Source organism: Parambassis ranga, chromosome 24 (assembly GCF_900634625.1).
Source record: "Parambassis ranga chromosome 24, fParRan2.1, whole genome shotgun sequence".
Classification (NCBI taxonomy): Eukaryota; Metazoa; Chordata; class Actinopteri; family Ambassidae; genus Parambassis; species Parambassis ranga.
Window position 1 is genome coordinate 4,264,926 of NC_041043.1, and position 17,602 is coordinate 4,282,527.

At 43.5% G+C, this 17,602-nt stretch overlaps 1 protein-coding gene across 2 annotated transcripts; it reads right to left on the minus strand.

Moving 5' to 3' along the window:
* Positions 1–3,202: 3,202 nt before the first annotated feature.
* mycn (MYCN proto-oncogene, bHLH transcription factor) lies at positions 3,203–7,790 on the minus strand. 2 transcript variants are annotated; one of them, XM_028397788.1, is made up of 3 exons: positions 7,660–7,790; positions 6,603–7,248; positions 3,203–4,535 (listed from the first exon to the last, which is right to left on the minus strand). In XM_028397788.1, the coding sequence occupies exons 2-3, from the start codon at positions 7,225–7,227 to the stop codon at positions 3,781–3,783; spliced, it is 1,380 nt and encodes a 459-aa protein (XP_028253589.1). In that variant the 5' UTR covers positions 7,228–7,248; positions 7,660–7,790; the 3' UTR covers positions 3,203–3,780. The 2 variants fall into 2 exon arrangements, with proteins under 2 accessions (XP_028253589.1, XP_028253587.1); XM_028397786.1 differs by having other exon boundaries at positions 3,203–4,538.
* Positions 7,791–17,602: the final 9,812 nt, after the last annotated feature.

Sequence of the window (17,602 nt, forward strand, 5' to 3'; positions counted from 1 at the left end):
AGAAAAATAAAGAGAGGGAAAGGTATTCCGGGGGGCCGTGCTACAGTACCATCTGTATGCAAATCTCCTCAGACTTTGGTAAACTTTGATCAAACACTCAGGCCTCCTTTTCTCTCCCTTCACTCCCTCCCTCCCTCCCTCTTTTGCTTCGCTGTCCACTGTGTGTTCTGCAATTACTGTAGCTCCGCAGCTCTTTGTCATGCTGCATACTACTCAGTAGGGCAATGTGTTCCCTCGAGGAATTACCCCTCATCCCCCACCATGTACACATTCATGTTTTCTGCCCCAATACTCACTGATATCCTGACTGTATCAGGCTCAACTCCTCTACCTACAAGAACACCACCACACACCATTTCTGAGCACCTGCGGCTGCACTGGACCCCACACCAGATGGTGACACCCCCTTCACACACACACGCACACTCCTCATAGACATAGCGGGGCTCTTGGCAAACAGAGCCCAGAGTGGCGCATGGGTGACGAGCATGCCATTGTGCAGAGGTTGGGCACATTTCAGGCACACAGACACACTTGTGTGTGGATACACACAGGAGCCATTGTTTTCCTCCATATGGGAAGGTTAACATGTTGAATACAGATGGCAAGTGTTGGTCAATTAATGGTGGCGGTAATGAAGATCTCAAAACACATGACACTAACACACACAAAAAAAACACAAACATGCCACATTATCTTCTGTGGTAGCTTTAATGCACAGCCGCCAGTGGGGTGTAAGCCCATTACAGTGGAGTCGTGTGTGTGTCTGAGCAGCTCCAGCCAGGCACTAAGTGGGCAGAGAGATAATGGATATTAATCTATGCTATGCTAATCTAAGCTATGACCATATGTCTGTTTAACGTAGGAGATGGCTACTCCCTGAATGTCAGCTTCCTTCTAAAACAATTAGCCTCATTTCAGAGTGGATCGCTAACTGCAGCTGAAATGTGTGTGTCTGTGTGCGTGTGTGTGGCTGAAGAGGAAGCGTGCAGGGCAGCGTTTGTGTGTGCACAGCTGAGAGGTGTACAATGTTTGTTTAACTCAAGACTCGTTAGTCAGAAATGTGACACTGGACACTGTTATAAAGTGTGTTTGTGTGTCTGTGTGTGTGTTTGAGCAATAATATAAAATGTCACATGTGATTATAGAAATCTGCCTCTGCTGGCTGTGATCTGTTGTTTTCCACTCACAATTTTTCACTGTTATTGTCCATGAACTTGTTTTCATCCTATAACCAAGCAGGATAAGTCATTAGGCAGATGGCAAGGGGAAGTCCCATGAGAGGACACACACACACACACACATGCACACACACACTTACAGACACCAGACTCCTGTCCCGTACACACATACATGTGCACTGTAAGTGTGCACAAAGACACCAGACCCCTGTTATGTAATCCACCAGTTCCACTCCCCCACCGAGAGGCTCAGTCTTGGGCTGTCTCAACTCCAAAACAAAGTCATCAGTCTTCATACAGGCCTGTCTCTTACATAGGCTACGTACCTATGGATCATTTGGTCTTAGAAGGACTCCGTAAATATAAAGATTTGGGAATTAGAGTGTTTGAATTATCCTGTTTAACCATAAAGAACATGATAAAGTGCTAAAAAAGAAAGGAACACTGGCTAATATGCAGTCTTCTCAGGTAAAAAGGATTACTAAAAGTCATCAACCATGTGTATTTTATGTCTTGTTAATTCCCTTCCCTGCAAGCCTCATTGTGAACATGCTGTCATGCTGAATGGCTATGCCGACCGTAGCAACAGATTTCTCTTTCAGCCATCTCCAGAGAACGCCTGGCCAGACTCCTGAAAGGCATATATTTGGGCTAAAGCCCGGCACTGGAGGCACAGAGGAGGGGGAGAGAAAGAGAGAGAGAGGAGGCGGGAGAGGAGGTGAAGGGAGGGAGGCAGAGCCATGTGGCTGATGTTGGTAAACAGTATCCAGCCTTGTCCTGGCATAGTGGCAGGCCGCGCGCTACGCCGGAGATATCAGGCGCCCGGGCCACACACAGACCGCAACAAAAGGTAGACACACATTTGCATTCATACACGCACACACACGCGGGGAGAAATACACAGACTACTAACAGATAAATAAAAGACTCACTCTCGTGTCTGCCACTCAGCAGCTGCTGCAGTTTCCATGGCAACAGCTTGAACAATGTAGTAGGAAGAGCTGTGTTGGCGAGAGAGAGGGGAATAGAGAGGTGTGTGTGTGGAAATGTGTGTGCCAGTGCACTTGAAGAGAGTGTGTGTGTAGGTGTGTGTGTGGGTGGGTGTGAGAGGCTACAGAGGGGGAGGTAGCCGCAGGGTGCTGAGACAGAGAGGATTCAGAAGACACTCTTTCTTTGTCAGGATGAGAGCTGCAAAACAAACCCAAAAATGTGGAGGCAAAAAAAATACAGAAAGAGACGTAGGGTTAAGGTGATGCTGTGTGTGTGTGTGTTTTATCAATAAATAAGCCACAGAAGGCAAAGATGAGGATTTTACGATGTCTATTTATTTTTCAAAATGAGGTATTTCAAAGTGCTATGAGTTGCAGCACTAAATGTACATTTTAAAAATGAAAAAAAACAAACATCTTATATCAGTTTACCCAGTTCTATGCACCCGATAATATAAACAAATATAAACAAATGTAGAAGAAAGATAAAAGGCCAGGTACATAAGGATAGAACACATTTGCTGTACAAAAGAATTATTTGAGATAGAAGAAAAAAATGACAAGATAAAGTGATATCTACCAAGAACTCATTTTCATACGAAAATATAAGTATCAAATTTAGTATGTATCAGGTTCACACTAAAAGCGTAAAGGTGTGTAGAATTAGTAATATCATACAATACAAAGAAAAAGAGGAGAAAAAAACAATATATTGTTATATTACAAAGTTTTATGACTCTCACAAATTGAGGCCTTACAGTACTTTTAAAGGTATATAAACTTCCAGTCTAGTTATTGGCAGCTTCCTGACATGTATAAAAAACCAAGGACAAAATGTATTACAAAACAAGGCAGATCTGAGTGTAATTTGTCTGTACAATATTGTTATATACAAAAGTGTCGGCTAGCAAAGGTGCACAGTTATACATCCACTGACTTGGTTTGAGCACCAGTGTGAGAGGAGTGAGAGAAGAAAAGAACCTGTAGTGGCATTGTTCATGTGACCCATAACGCCTCAGTCATCATACAGTCTTTTTTTTATCAGTTTTGCAGTGGTGAAGGCAAAGTACGTGTGCACTTCTTTTTGTATGTGAACTCTCCAAGCAAAGTGCCCTCTAACACCCGTCCCTGTAGGAATCACCAGATTCCAGGCTGGTGTCACAGTGAGTATATAAAAAAAATACAAATAGAAATGATATAAAAACCAGAGGAAGGGAAGACCTTAAAAAAACGTGTCCTCGCTCCTTCCTCTTTCTTGTCTCTTTTTTTTTTTTAAATCTTTCCTCAATGTGACTGGATTGAAAAAGTAAACCCTAAACATTCTTAACGTCAACAAATGTGCAAAAAAAGTGGCGGCAGTGAAAGTCCGAGCGTCCCTCCCACAACCCCCCCTCCTTCCCTCCCCCAGGTGTGAGTGTGTCACCATCTGAAGTTAAACGTCCTCTGAGATGTTGTGTATGTGTGTATACAACAGATATGCAGGCCCATGTGCCTGTGCTTAAGTGTGTAGGCCTGTGTGTGCATCTAACTGAGTTGAGGCAGAGAGGTGTGTGGGGGGGGGGGGTCTTTCAGGATATATGTGAGTGATTCTGTGTCGTAGCGGTTGTCTGTTAGCGAGTCCTAGCCTGCTCCAACCTGCGCATCAGCTGTTGCCTGCGGGCCTGGAGTCTGTCCTTCTCCTGCTGGAGCCTCATCTCCTCTGTCTCTAGTGAACTGACATATTCGGTGGCCTTCTTGAGGATCAGAACCTTTGCCGCCTTCTCGTTGTGTGCCAGCTCTGGCACATGGTCACGCAGGGTCAGGAAGCTGGAGCGTAGGTCATTGCGGCGCTGGCGCTCAAGGATGTTGTGGTTGCGTCTACGCTCGCTGTCCTCTGAGTCGGAGCTGCCACGCGGGCTGCTGTCCCCACTGGTGCTGCGCTTGCTGCGTGCCCCTGATGTGCTGATGACTGAGCCGCAGGATGAGGAGGATGAAGAAATGGTTCTGGTGGGAGGGCGAGGGGCTTCTGAGATCTTTTGCTTCTTTGGAGGCGGGGATGGGTCGTCATCTGAAGCGTACGGTGATGGGGCTGCGTAGTTGTGTTGCTGCTGGTGGACAGAGCTCCTCTTCAGGATCAGCTCCTGAGGAGCTCGGCTGACGAACCGACTCACCACGCCAGACCCTGAGACAGTTCCTCTTACATCTTGGCTCTTGGGATGCACAGAGATGGTGACGGTGCCTGTCGCCATGGGTGATGCTTTGCTGATTGTGGAGCGCCTCTTCTCCACTGTGACTACATCAATCTCCTCATCATCATCATCTTCCTCGTCATCCTCCTCTTCCTCTTCTTCTTCTTCCTGCTCCTCTTCTTCATCTTCATCTTCATCTTCTGGGAAAAGAAAACAAAGTGAGTGACTTAAGCGCTCTGACACACCAAGTATTCTCACTATGTCATCTATGTGTACCAGCAGGTGACAGGTGTGTATGAGATCATGAGAGAGTGGTGGGAGAGAGCATGTTGCTCAATGCTGTTTGCACAAGCAGAAACGTCCTTAATGCTTAGTGTCAGTCACTTCTCAACTAATCTACTCGGCAGGCATTGACATGTTAAGCCTGACTGCTGAGCAGACAGGTTGGATTTCTGCCTTTCATTCTCACTCCCTCCTTCAAAACTTCTCCTAATCTTTGTCTGTGTGATGAGACTGGTCTAGTCTGATGCTTTCAGTGTCTAAGTGCCGCTCCAGGCGCCCTGAATGTCTGCGATACTTTGACCTTTGATGAAAAAAAAAATCCAATATCCAGCTGAACTCTTGATCTTAATACCTGCACTAAAATGAAGCTGCTGAGACTTATGCATGAGACTTATCGGTGCTTTTGAAGGTGAGAGGGAGTAGCCAATCATGAGGCAGAGAGTGTGAGGCCCAGTTAAAATGCCTTTGTGATAATGGCTCTCATTATCAGCTCAGGAGCATCTGAAGAGTATGGCATTTTACAGCTTATGGCAAGCCACTTCAGACACCACTGTACCAAGATGCTGCCTCAACACACATGCTGAACACACACAACAGTCTGCTGCTGCCATCAAAACAAAGACAGGCACAGCTGGCTGTTTGAAGGGGGTGTGGCTGACTTTGCTACATGTGAGGCTGGGATTTAGCCTCCTTTGGCAGCTCACATAGATCATAAATACAAAAAGGACTCTAGGTTAGAAATAAAGTTTCACTCAGTGTGAGTACCATCTGTACACGAGGAAGAGTAGCATAACTTTAGGGATAAACCTACATTTCAAATTTTAAAGTCCAATTGATGAAACATTGACGAACAGCGCGACACAAAGAGGGACGCGTCTTAACGCTGCGAGCGGCGGAAGCGCATTTGAGCGGCGCTGCGCGCTGGACGGTGGGGCGGCGGGCGATCGGATCACCACCCTTTAAGCCTCAGAACTGGAGCGGCGCCAGGGAGACAGCTGTCGAGATGGAGCGCTTGTTCAAAGCTGACACCCCCTCATACCCCCTCCCAAAAAAAGAGAGAGAGAAGCAGTCAGGGCTCTTCTTCATCCTCTTTTCTTCGCTGTGGAGGAGGTGTTTGGCAAGGCTGACTGAGTCTGCCCTGTGTGCCAAGCTGGAGGCCTTTGTACTTCTGTTTCACAGCGAAAACACGCGGATAAGGACTTGTGAGTGTTTGTTTAGGAAACTCATGGGCAGTAAGAGATGGGAGGCGAGGTCTTAGTCTTATTAAACACTCACTAATTTAGCAATCTAAACATAATTACTTCCTATATTTTTTCTCAAAAGAACATTTAAAACGGGCGTGTAACAGCTTTTATTTCTTTGTTGTGGTGTCCTGCCCAATATTTCCATTAACTTATATCCTATTTCCTATGGTTCCTTTCAGCTATAAGGTGAACTAGTGGTGGCAGTGAGCACAGACTGTCTAAAATAAGTGCCAATTTCTCACCCACTGTGCGCAAATTGTCCCTTAATCCATGCGTAATGAAAGCATCCACGGCACAGTGAACCAGACACTTTATCAGCTCATCACATTATTGAACACCTTTTCATCTACCCCCTCTTACAACCGGGTCCGACTGCAGGCTCTCTCTCTCTCTCACTCTCACTCTGTGTGTGTGTGTGTGTTGTCTTTTTGTTTGGCTCAGATGCCAACTGAGTTCAGTAAGGCACACAATTCCCCATTTTACTGCCATCTGCCGGATGAAGAGCCTGCTGATTACATAAACCTCGTTCACTGTGTCACTACTCCAGTGTGTGTGTGTGTGTGTGTGTGTGTGTGTGTGTGGAATGTAACAAGGTAATCCGATTCTGGGCCAGTCATATGAACAAGCTCCAGTCATCCCGATTAGGTAGGCTAGAGGGCTTACAACCATAATAATAATAATAATAATAATAATAATAATCATGATGATGATGTTTTTAAGGCATCTCCTCATTCTTACCTGAGTCACTGGACGCGCCCCCGTGCACTATGGATGTGTTAACAGTCCCAGCTGAGTCCCTGCTGCCGTTCTTCTTGTTGACCGGGAAGGGGAAGACAACAGTGGGATCCACGCACTCTGACACTGAGCTGCTGCTCACTACCTCCGGTGCCTTGACGCACACGGTTCTGCCGCCTGCTGTGGCCGTGGAAATGGCCTTGCCGAGTTTCTCCGTTACCACCCGTTCCAGCTTTTCCCTGGCAGAGAAGCCACTCCACATACAGTCCTGGATAATGATGCTGTTGGGGTTAGTATCCAATGCAGAACCGAACAGGTCCCCATCGTCGGATGCTCCCCATATATCGTCCTCGGGCAAAAGCAGCAGCTCGGAAGCCCAGTCCAGTGGGTCCCCTAAGCCGAAGCCAAGAGGGTCTGCTTCCGGGGAGGCAGACGCCGGCTCTCCCGGTAGCGCGGCGCGGCTTGGAGAGAGGGGCGGAGTGGGCAACAACTCGAATTTCTTCCAGATGTCCTCCCCCGGTGGCGCAGAGTCGGGACCACAGAAGTAGAAGTCGTCCTCATCTGGGTAGAAACACGGTTGCAAGGAGTCAAACTCCAAGTCGGAGTTTTTACTTATGATCGCCGGCATTCTATCCCACAATCGAAAAACCTGTGAAGAAACAAAAGATACTTTATTCTCCAGTGTCAAAGAGCGTCTCTCTCCATTCCCTGTCCTCAATCGCACCTGAAAACTGCGCTGAGTCAAAAGCCCACACACAGACACGCAGTCTGCTGCACTAAATTCCAAACACACTCCACTGTGGGGTTTAAAAACCACACAAATCTCACAGGAGAACGTGCGTAAAAATGTGACCGTGACGCACAGACAGTGTAAAACGAATCACTGGCACATCTGAAGTAAACACGGCAAAATCTAAAGAAGATACATAAAAAGAGTGTTTACAATAAAATAAGCTGGATGACAACAATTAAATCCAGCAGAGGCTGTGTTCTGTCTGACATGTGAGACAACAGTAACACGTTTTTTATGTTTATCTGCTGAAATGAGAAGATGGCTCACCTCGTCCTGATTTGGGATGATAACGTGCGAACCAAATTTTCTCGTATCTCGCAGTCAGTAATAACAGACACCAGATTTGGAGCAGTCATCTACTTTGGGCGCACAGACGGTCCTCTGACACACATTGTGGCTGGCTGCAGAGTGTTATACACTGAGTTCTGCGGGAGGATAGTTGACTCCTCCCACTCGCTTGGGTGGGTGGGGGGGGGGGGGGGGGGCGCTGGTACAGTCGGTCTTTGGGTTTGATGCGGCGCAGGAGACTGGCTGGCTGGGAGCTTTCTCTCAAGGTGAATGGAGAAAATAGCCCAAACACTGTGAGCAAGGGAGAAAAGAAATAAAGAAGGTTAAGGAAAAAGAGTGAAATAGTAGAAATTAAATCGTAGAAAAGAAAAGAATTGAAGCCTTTATTATTGACAGCCTCAGGCGAACTGGCTTATATCTCCAATGAGATGTCAGGAACAGATATGAGGCGGTAGAAGTAGCCCATAGGCTGTTTTGATGATTTGACGTCTTGCTCAGATTTGCTCAAGGGCACTGCAGCACTATGTGTGCTGCTCTATATATTGTTGACCTAGGGCTTAAATCGTGCAAGCACAGACCACATTTACCCTCCCTACCACACACGAACCCAAATAACATGTATTTATTAGGCATTAATTAAACTGTATATGAGGCCTAATTGATGTGGTCAATTCACATATGTGTAAAGACACAGTTTGGGTTTATTGTGAAAATCTTTTGTGGCTTAAATAAAAATACAGGTGGAATCATACCTGACTGTAAATACGTGAAAATGAGGTGCGGAGACGTTATTCTGTATGTCAAACCCTTCCTCCCTTCTTTTGCGCTTATGTAGAGCCTCAGCTATCATTTTCTCTTTTGTCTGAGGGACCACCAGCAAGCATCCCTGGATGAAAGACAAAGTAGGGCTCACTGCGCCCTCACACGGACACAACAGAGACGCGCATCATCACCATCTGAGGGAGCCAGACAGACAAAGACAAAAACACTAGAGTCGGGTTTTCCAAAACGAAAGAAGGGAAAGAGGGGGAAAAAAGGAGTCTCTCTCAGAAAAAATAACAAACTTCTCTCGGGCTGCATAAAGAGAAGAATTTCCTCAGACAACATGGGCTGTGCGCAGGGGGGTGGGGGGAGATTTCAGCTGTCTCCGGGATAAGACGGGATCCGAGAAGAGCATGTTACGTAACCGCAAGCGGTGGTTGTAGCCTGGAGTCATTCCCATTCCCTTTTTCTAATGACAGCTTAGGAGGAATGGCGCATCTGTAATTACAGGCACAGGCACACACACACACAGTCCTGATACTGACTGCAGGGAAAACGTTTACAAAACGGATTCCAGTTGAACGCCAGCTGTGAGCAGGAAGAATGACAGCTTCCAGTTATTTTCAGGCAAACAATGGAAGATGATAAAAACAGCATTTCATATTTTTAGGATTTATTTTGGAATAAAAAAAAAATCATATGCTTGTGTCAACACACACAAAAAGTATTTTAATGTTTCATTACAAAAAAATGCACAAAAATTACTTTAAATAAAATGAGAAAAAAATTGACCTCCTTACATACAAGTACTCAGATTTTTTTTCTTGAATTGAGCTTGAGTTCAAACAAAAAGTGAAAAGTGAGAATCTGCAGCTGTTTGCCCCACAGAGTAGGAATAGCAGGGAGTTTCCTGGGACTTCAGTCAGTTCCCGGGAACATTGGGAGATGGGATCGCAGTCAGAAACTCCCCACAGGCTCTAACCAGTCTGCTCCTCTTCAGCTTTTCTCAAACTACTGTTCAGCTCTGACCCTCCAAACTCCAGCAGCAGCAGCAGCTTCCTCTGGGCAGAGAGTGGGAGTGAGAACAGAAGGGAAAGTTGTTTTTTTGTTTTTGTGTCCAGTGTGTTGATCTGGTAAGCACAGGAAGCTGTACACTGCTCCTTGTTATCTGTGAACCTCCAGAAAACACTTAGGAATAAATGGATTTGTGCTGCTGGAGATGATGTTCATTCACAGCTATTACTGTTTACATGAGTTCAAATTATTTCCCGCAAGGCAACAACGGAGGAAAAACGACACTTTCCCAGATGTTGTTGAATACATATTGATATCCAGCCTGCGTCAGAAAACTGCCCCCTGCCCTCTGTGTCACTACCTTTTAAATAAATAGAATCCATAGAGGAAAAGGCGGACTTGTCAGAGGAGGAACAATGCTGGCGTCTTGTTGTTTTTATGACAATTATGGCATGCCCAGTCTCCCCTCCCACCATTCACCACTGGACCAGGACATGGATGGTTAAGCAATTAGGCCAGTTTTTGTTAAAAGATTCATAAGTCACCCCATGGATAGTGCAATGACAAGCATGTTGTGAGTAAAATGTGCTGCAGTGTCATCAGGACAGGCTGTTTTAGGTCAGAGAGCACGCATATCATATTAATATTTGAAGTGTGTGAGGTGGCTTTTTTTTTTTGTTTCGGTGTAAACATTTGGTGATGCAGTGGAACTGAATAACACAGCAGGTGTAAGCGGTCACATCACCTCAACTCACCCGTGATGCAGCAAATATTCAGATGCTGCGACCGCTGTATGTTGAATCCAAATGTGTAAATGCAGAGATCATCTGCACATGCATGTGTATCATGTTATACAAATACATGTATGAGCTTTGGTCTGGATTAGACTGACTTTGAGGTACAGTGTGAAGACTTCTCATCAACCACTGCTTTGTGTTTAGACCTCAGCTGAATGACACTTTTCTTCTTCCTCTTCAGCTGAAAGTCACTGTTGATTGTGCATAAAGATGAACGACTTGACAGTTCCCCAAAAGAGAGGCCACAGCATCTTGATTGCCCCCCCTGGTGACTGGCTCCATTGTAGGCCATAAACCTCATCTCCATGTTAGTGAATGGGACAAGGACCCAAATAAAAACTAAAAACGGTTTATAGCATTTTATCTGGTTCTCCTCACACTGATCCCTGGTCACAAGCACATTTTTTATATGTGTAATTGTATTGTTGGCTGAGAAGGAATGTAGTAACATTGCGGGTAGCAGCTACAATTGACAGCTGTGTATAAACCACTGCATGATTATTTCCTGCACTTACCTGGTTTTAATGAGCCTTCTATCATATCCGTTTTTGCTGTAAGGTTGTAACAACAGCAGAGACTGTCCTATGATTGTCACCCCTTTTGACTTTAATACTATTATCAATAAAAATCAAATGTTTCCCCAAACAATCTTCATAAAAGACTATTTTTCATAAATGTTTCTTAAAGTCATAAAACCACTCCAGTGTTATGTTGCTATAGCATCATTTTACCCACTGTTGACTCCAGTGGAGCCTCTTAGTAGCTGACAAAACAAAACTGTGTTTGTCTCTGAAGGCAACTCCCACATGTAAGTGTGTTTACAGTCTGTAATTGTGTATCTGTGATGTCACTTTGTTGACACTTCTCATTTTATGCATCAAGACCAACTAGAATGAGCATGAAAGCAGAACGAATGATAGATTTTACTGCATCAACATTAAACAAGTAAATACAAAGGTATAATTCATGCTGTCCCACAGTGCTAGTTATCGGGCTATGCACAGATGACATGGAAAATATTAAAGGTCCCATATTAAAGGTCCCATATTACATCTGTTGTAACATGCTAATGTAAAAATTGCTCATGACTCCAGAGTGAGAAGTGAATGTTGGCTTAAATGCTGCCAGAAATAAAAACAAGTCAACACGTTTTAGGGGCTTATCCCCTTATGACATCACAACAGGCTGAAAATCTGAACAGCTTGTTTAGACACATACAGTTTAAAAAATGGATGGAGAGGAGCAAAGTGATGATTTCTATGCATATGAAGCAGAGGAAATATTCTACACTGCAAAGATACAGCTTATGAATAGGATTATATACTTCTAATTTATAATGTCCCACAAAATATATTGAAAATCGATAAGCTTTTAGTTTGGGTTTTAAGTTTTGAGTTAAATATTTGGCAGAATCAGGGCGCCAAAAAGTCCTTTAGAGTCCAGCGGCTTCATGCATGCTCCATAAATTAACCTGCAGGCTGTGTAGGGCATTATGTCTCCTCTTATTTAATCATGTCAGGTCAGATTCCACAGTGGCATCCTCTCCTCAAACAAACCAACTCTAAGGAGAGGCCATGTTTGTCCCTGATCCACATCATTACATTTCAGCTCCAGCGAAATCCTCCACCCCACAGACCACACCAAGACAGAGCAGCCTCCACCCATCCTTCACCTTCACCTCACCCCAAACTAAAGTAGGCCTGAACTAAAGCCACTTAGCAGCAATCAAACCTTTTACATTTTGATTCCGTGGCATTACTCTGGTTTATGCTTCCATTTTAAAAGTCAAGTCAGCATGCACTTTTCTGAGATGGCCTTCCTACAAATGCCACACATTCTAAAATAAAAATTTTATGAAGGAGGTGGGGTATGATTTATAGCTGATTTGCTGTGTTGCTGAGAAGCACTGTAATCTGTTTTATGCCCTGCACTTACTGTATAGAACTTGAGTGTTCATGAGCCACATATGATGATTCAGGTAAAAAGAAGCTATTAATGTTGCTGCCAGATGTGACTTCATCAGGATTTTTCTAAGACGCTTGGCTTCATGGAGAAAAAAAAAAAAGAAGAAATAGAAGCGAGTTGCAACAAAGCCCCAAGGAATCTATATCAATTCCTCAGTGAACAACCCTGGCAAAAATAAGTTTGAATATAAACCAATGTGACAAAAATGTTTTGGAAATGATGTTTGTTTTCCCATGTCTATTTTGGGGTGACATTTTCCCATCAAGTCTATTTTGGGACAGATAAACTTGTTGCAGAAGAAGAATTTTGACTTTCAGATAAAATTCCGAGTGTGTGCTTGTATGAAACAAGGCGCTGCGTTCCTGTTAGATCTTGCCTTCAGACTATGTTTAAGTAGGCCTACAGGACTACCTGTACAATTAAACTGGCACCTCAGATGATTCATGAAGCATGTAAACATCACTTTTTCCACTTGAGCAATGCTTCTGTATATTATTGCCAGGAGCTCAAGTGTAATTCATTCCACCCAGGTTAATCCCCCATTTATCACAATAACAAATGTGTGTGGAGACAGTAAGAAATGGACAGAGTCGCACCATGCATTCCAGTAATGCACAGCCAATTTGGTAAGGAAGTCAATTTAAACAGATAAAGCCATCGTATGAGGGTGTTGTAACGGAAGTATAGGACACATTACTGTAAGACATGCAGTACCTAGTGTACTTATGGACCAGGTGAAGGTTGCATAACGAGACGTCATGGACATGACAACCAGGCATTCGCTCTGTGTGGGAGCTTCCTCGGAGATATAGAAAGATATGCATATTTTTTCATCCTTTTGCTAGAATGAAAGTGTAGATCAGAGGCAGATAACCGTACAAGTGACTGAACGTATATTGCAACATATGATGTTTTCCATCTATTAGTGATTTCTCTTTATTTATTCATTGTATTGATCAGCTGCAGCCTTCAACAGTTCCCATTAGAGCACAAAATAGGAGGTAATTGTGCATTCTGTTGTTGGATGGATCACATTACAAGTTATGGATCAAGTCATGACCATGAATCAATGAGCTTGGCCCTGAAGGTGAACATCATTAAAGAGGCCTGGCGATCAACTGGAAATCGATATCAATGACGGATTAACAGCATGGGCACAAGGAACACGATCCAGTTGGTCTGATCGGATCTTTGAAACTGAAAGCTTCTCCTCCATCACTGCTGCTTGAGTGATGGAGGAGTCAGACGGACGTTTAACACCATAAACTCACTCCAATTTTCAAGAACTTGTCCAGACCCGCCCTGGGAGAAACGATTAGCTGCCCAAAGAGTTGTGTGTAAATTCAGTTTTGCTTTGACAGCTTTATAGGTCTATTGTTGTTCTTTGTGTGGAAAAAAGGCTTTGGTGAGTTTGTGTACTTGTGAATTAAGGGAAGGAAGCTTTACTTAACTGAAGTCAGTTTGAGGGTCAGACACAAAAATACACCATAACTTACATTCTCTGATGACTGCTTGTTATAAGGATTAAACTGTAGAATAACTAACTTTTTTTCGGCTTCTGTAAGTATTTTTGGTGCTTTGAACATCAGAACAATTGTCAGTATATTCTTACTTTGATTGCCAGTGGATCCAAAAAATGACTAGTCTCTGATGTAGTCAAGGAGCGGATGGTGGCCATGTCCTTGCTCCAGACTTTTCTCATGCCCCATGAACCGCTATAGGAACTTTGACTCCTCTTTTTCTCAGTTCAGTTTCAGTTGTGCATTTAAATGCTTTGGTCAGGTATAGGAAAGGTTACAGACATTGTCACAACAAGCTCATGGTGATCCCAAGTCAGAGTTATCAGAATTGAAACGGTACTTTTCTTAGTCGTCTTCAAACTTGGACCACCGCTGTTGTTTTCTTGGTGCTGACAGGCCAATATGATAAAACGTGATAAAATGTGGTTGATTCCTTTAACAACGCTTCTGCTCTTTAAACAACATAAGCTGCCATAGTTTAAAACAGCAGCAGCTTCACTCATTCTTTCAACAAACACTGTTCGAATATGTTTAGCGGATGTTGTGTTAAGATGCAACAAAAAATAGGCAGCGTTGGTGTTAAAGGTGTCATGTTCGTTTCATGACTGCAGCTGACCTCCCTGACTGGTTAGTGCAGCTGCTGGTTAGTTTTGATAGAAGTTGTGATAGCAGATAACACGTAATGCATTTTGTGTAATCAAAACATTACCAGTGAGATCATAGCTTCAGATAAAAAAAAAAGCCAATGTGGGTTTGAAAGGAGAAAAGGCGTAAGATAGCGTTCTGCTAAGTGATTTGTTTATTGATGAACACTGATGGAGACTGTGATACTCAAAGTCTTTGTTTGGATTTGTCTCCACCACCTCACACAGACTCATGCGAGCGCTGTATGTTTCATAGCAGCACCCTCATGTCTACAAACGGGTGTTTAATTCTTTCGCTTCCTCTTCATATCAGTTATGTTCATATCCAGATAACCTACAGAACCAAACAGGCCCCTGGCCCTACTGAACCCTGTGAAGTCCCGCTGGAGGTCAATGAGCTCTTTTTAGCATTCCCCCTCCTCCTTTCTCTGCCCATCTTTATCTCCCTGCATTTGTTTTGATCCTCAGGGGTCATTAGCCAGACTAAATGTTTGTCTGCTCACAAAGGGAGATGGTTAATATGTTTCAACACATCCATTTGTCAGCTCTCTTGTCTCTGGCTGCACAGTGTGTGAAAGGCGAGCTTAGCGTCTCAACTGGCATTTCAAGACTTACAAGCATTTCAACACCTCCGGCAGGAGAGGCCTTGTGTGCATGCGCACATGCCATATGTATGTATGTGTGTGTGTTTGTCTGTGCATGTATGTGTGTGTCTGAATACATTCCTCCTTGAGGGTTGGGTTCCCAGCCTCCTGGTCGATATATCACCCCTGAGATCATCAATGTGCAGTTTAGAGGAGAAAGAAAATGGAACGTTTCACTTCCTGCAAACATGCTCCGTCCTGTCAGTCTGCTGCAGTCAGATTAGCATGACTTACGAGAATAAGGAAGGGGCTGGAGAGAAGAGAGAAGAAGAAATGAGAAGAGGAGGAGGAGAAAGAAGAAGGAAATTGATGCCATAAATTTTAGGGCAGTGTTTGTGTTGACAGGAAGTAGTGTTGTTAGCACCATTTTAATAGTGATTTGTTGAACCCTGGCCCAAACAGGAAGTCAGCAGTTCAGAAAAAATGGTTGTCCAAAGAATGTTTAGTTATCAGTTGGCAAAGGATCCATTTGTCTCTGATCTGATGAGTGATTCTTTCCCCCTGTGCTGGACTCTCCTGTGGTATTCAGAACTCATCATTTTAGCCCCCACAGTGAGGCACGCCTGTCCACCTAACACACACGTCCCAAATTTCTGTGTGGGGTCTGTGTTTGTCTCTCTGTATGTGTGTGTACACATGCAGTACATATCTCTCTGCTGTGGGTAGATTTATGTAAGAAGGGAGAGTTGATGGAGGTAAACCCCTATAGAAAGATGATGCACTATGTAAATCTATGCACAATGGCCCTCTACAGAATGAATAATAATATAATATCAAGGTTATACTGTCACATTCATTAAAAGCTGGTAAAGGCAGGGCTAATTTCACTGCAGTGCTGATGGGTATTGTGTAAATTATACCCCCAGGGATTATTAATAGTCTCATTTTATCTCACCTATAATAACAGGCCACATAATAAGTCATTTTGTTAATCTGGATATGCAAATTAACTTGTAACCGAAGCAAACACAAGAGGTACTTGCTCTTCAACCATTACATTTGTTAAAAAGCTAATATAAATATATGGTTAGATGTGAAAAGGAGAGAGAGAAGGGAGAGAGAGAGAGAGAGCGGCTGATGCCTCCTGTTTGACTTTTAAAATACGTTAACATCCACCCACACAAGGGTGGGGCTCTCACACTTGTTATGGAAGGTGACAGTATGCAGTGAAAGTAAACTTCTTCTTAACTTGAAAGAATCAAACCAAAAAAATATAAAATAAGTGTAAAATATAGATTTAAGCATTTAATCAGAGATAAAGAAAATAAATATCTGTAGAATATATGAATGTATAACATGCACATAATTCCCAATAAATATGTTCGTAGCTATATCTCATAGATTTCACATATATGAATTAATTAATATGTGATATGATTAATGTGTGACATTCACAGATTATGTTATTATACATAACATAATAAAATGTCAATATTTCATATATATATGTGTGTGTGTGTGTGTGTGTGTGAGAACTTGTGTGTACCTTTTGTAGTTATTTCCTTATATCGTACAGTCTTTGTGGAAACATAATATACAGTGTACATATATTATTATTTGACTCAATATAATCGCTTCCTGACATTATTTGGGGACAAACATCCCACATGCTCCTCAGGCAGTTGAATAAAAGACATGAAACATACCACTGACGTTTAATACCTGATTGTTTGCCTGATAACCTGAGTTAATGTTTTGTGTGAAATGAAATTAGGATCAGCAGCACGCACCGATGCATACTATGGAAAGTGTGTGTGTTTAGACAGCTCAGTGTTAAAAGGCAGTTATGTCCTAATGAGATGTAAATTACTGCAGGAGGTGGTCTCCCACTCACTCAGTGGGACGCCTCTCCACCTTTGAAGTCTAGAGGTTGTCACCGTCTCTGGAGAATTAGCTGTGATCGGAGTATTGACAGGCATGTGGCAGCCTTCGTGTCTTCTCTTCTTCTCCCCTCCCCTCATTCACTTATATTGTACTCCTTCACATTTTTCATTGGAAACGCCAAGACAGTGAACAGTCTAATAATATATAATATGTTTTATATAATTATATTATTATAATGATGTTTTTGAAGGTCGGTCTGAAAGTTAGAGTTTGTATACAGCTCACGGTTGTGCATTCACAAAGGACGGTTGGTGGTGGAGGAAAGAGGAGCATCGGGTTCAGCCTGACCACCGACAAGCTAATCTGTCAGACATACCACGCCGCTCCATCTGTTCATGGTGTTCATGTGTGAGCACAATTAAAATCACCTGCCGGAGTGTGACGCTCACCTCGCTGCAAGACAAAGAAATGCACAAATGGTGAAAAAAGAGGGACAAAAACAGACTGCGAGGCAAAGAAGTGCAAAAGAAAATGAGAGGAGGAAGAACAATGCTCGGAGCCCAGGGACACACTGTGTAAAGTCACCCTTTGGCCCTGCACATCGCTCTGTCTTGTCATCATGGATCATGCTTAGTTGTCAATTGATGTGAATGTATTAGAATGGAAGGTCTTTGTGGATGAATTCCTGACAAGCACCAGTAGCCTACAGGCCTGTGGCGTTTGTGCCCTCCACAAGGTCAACACCCCCCACC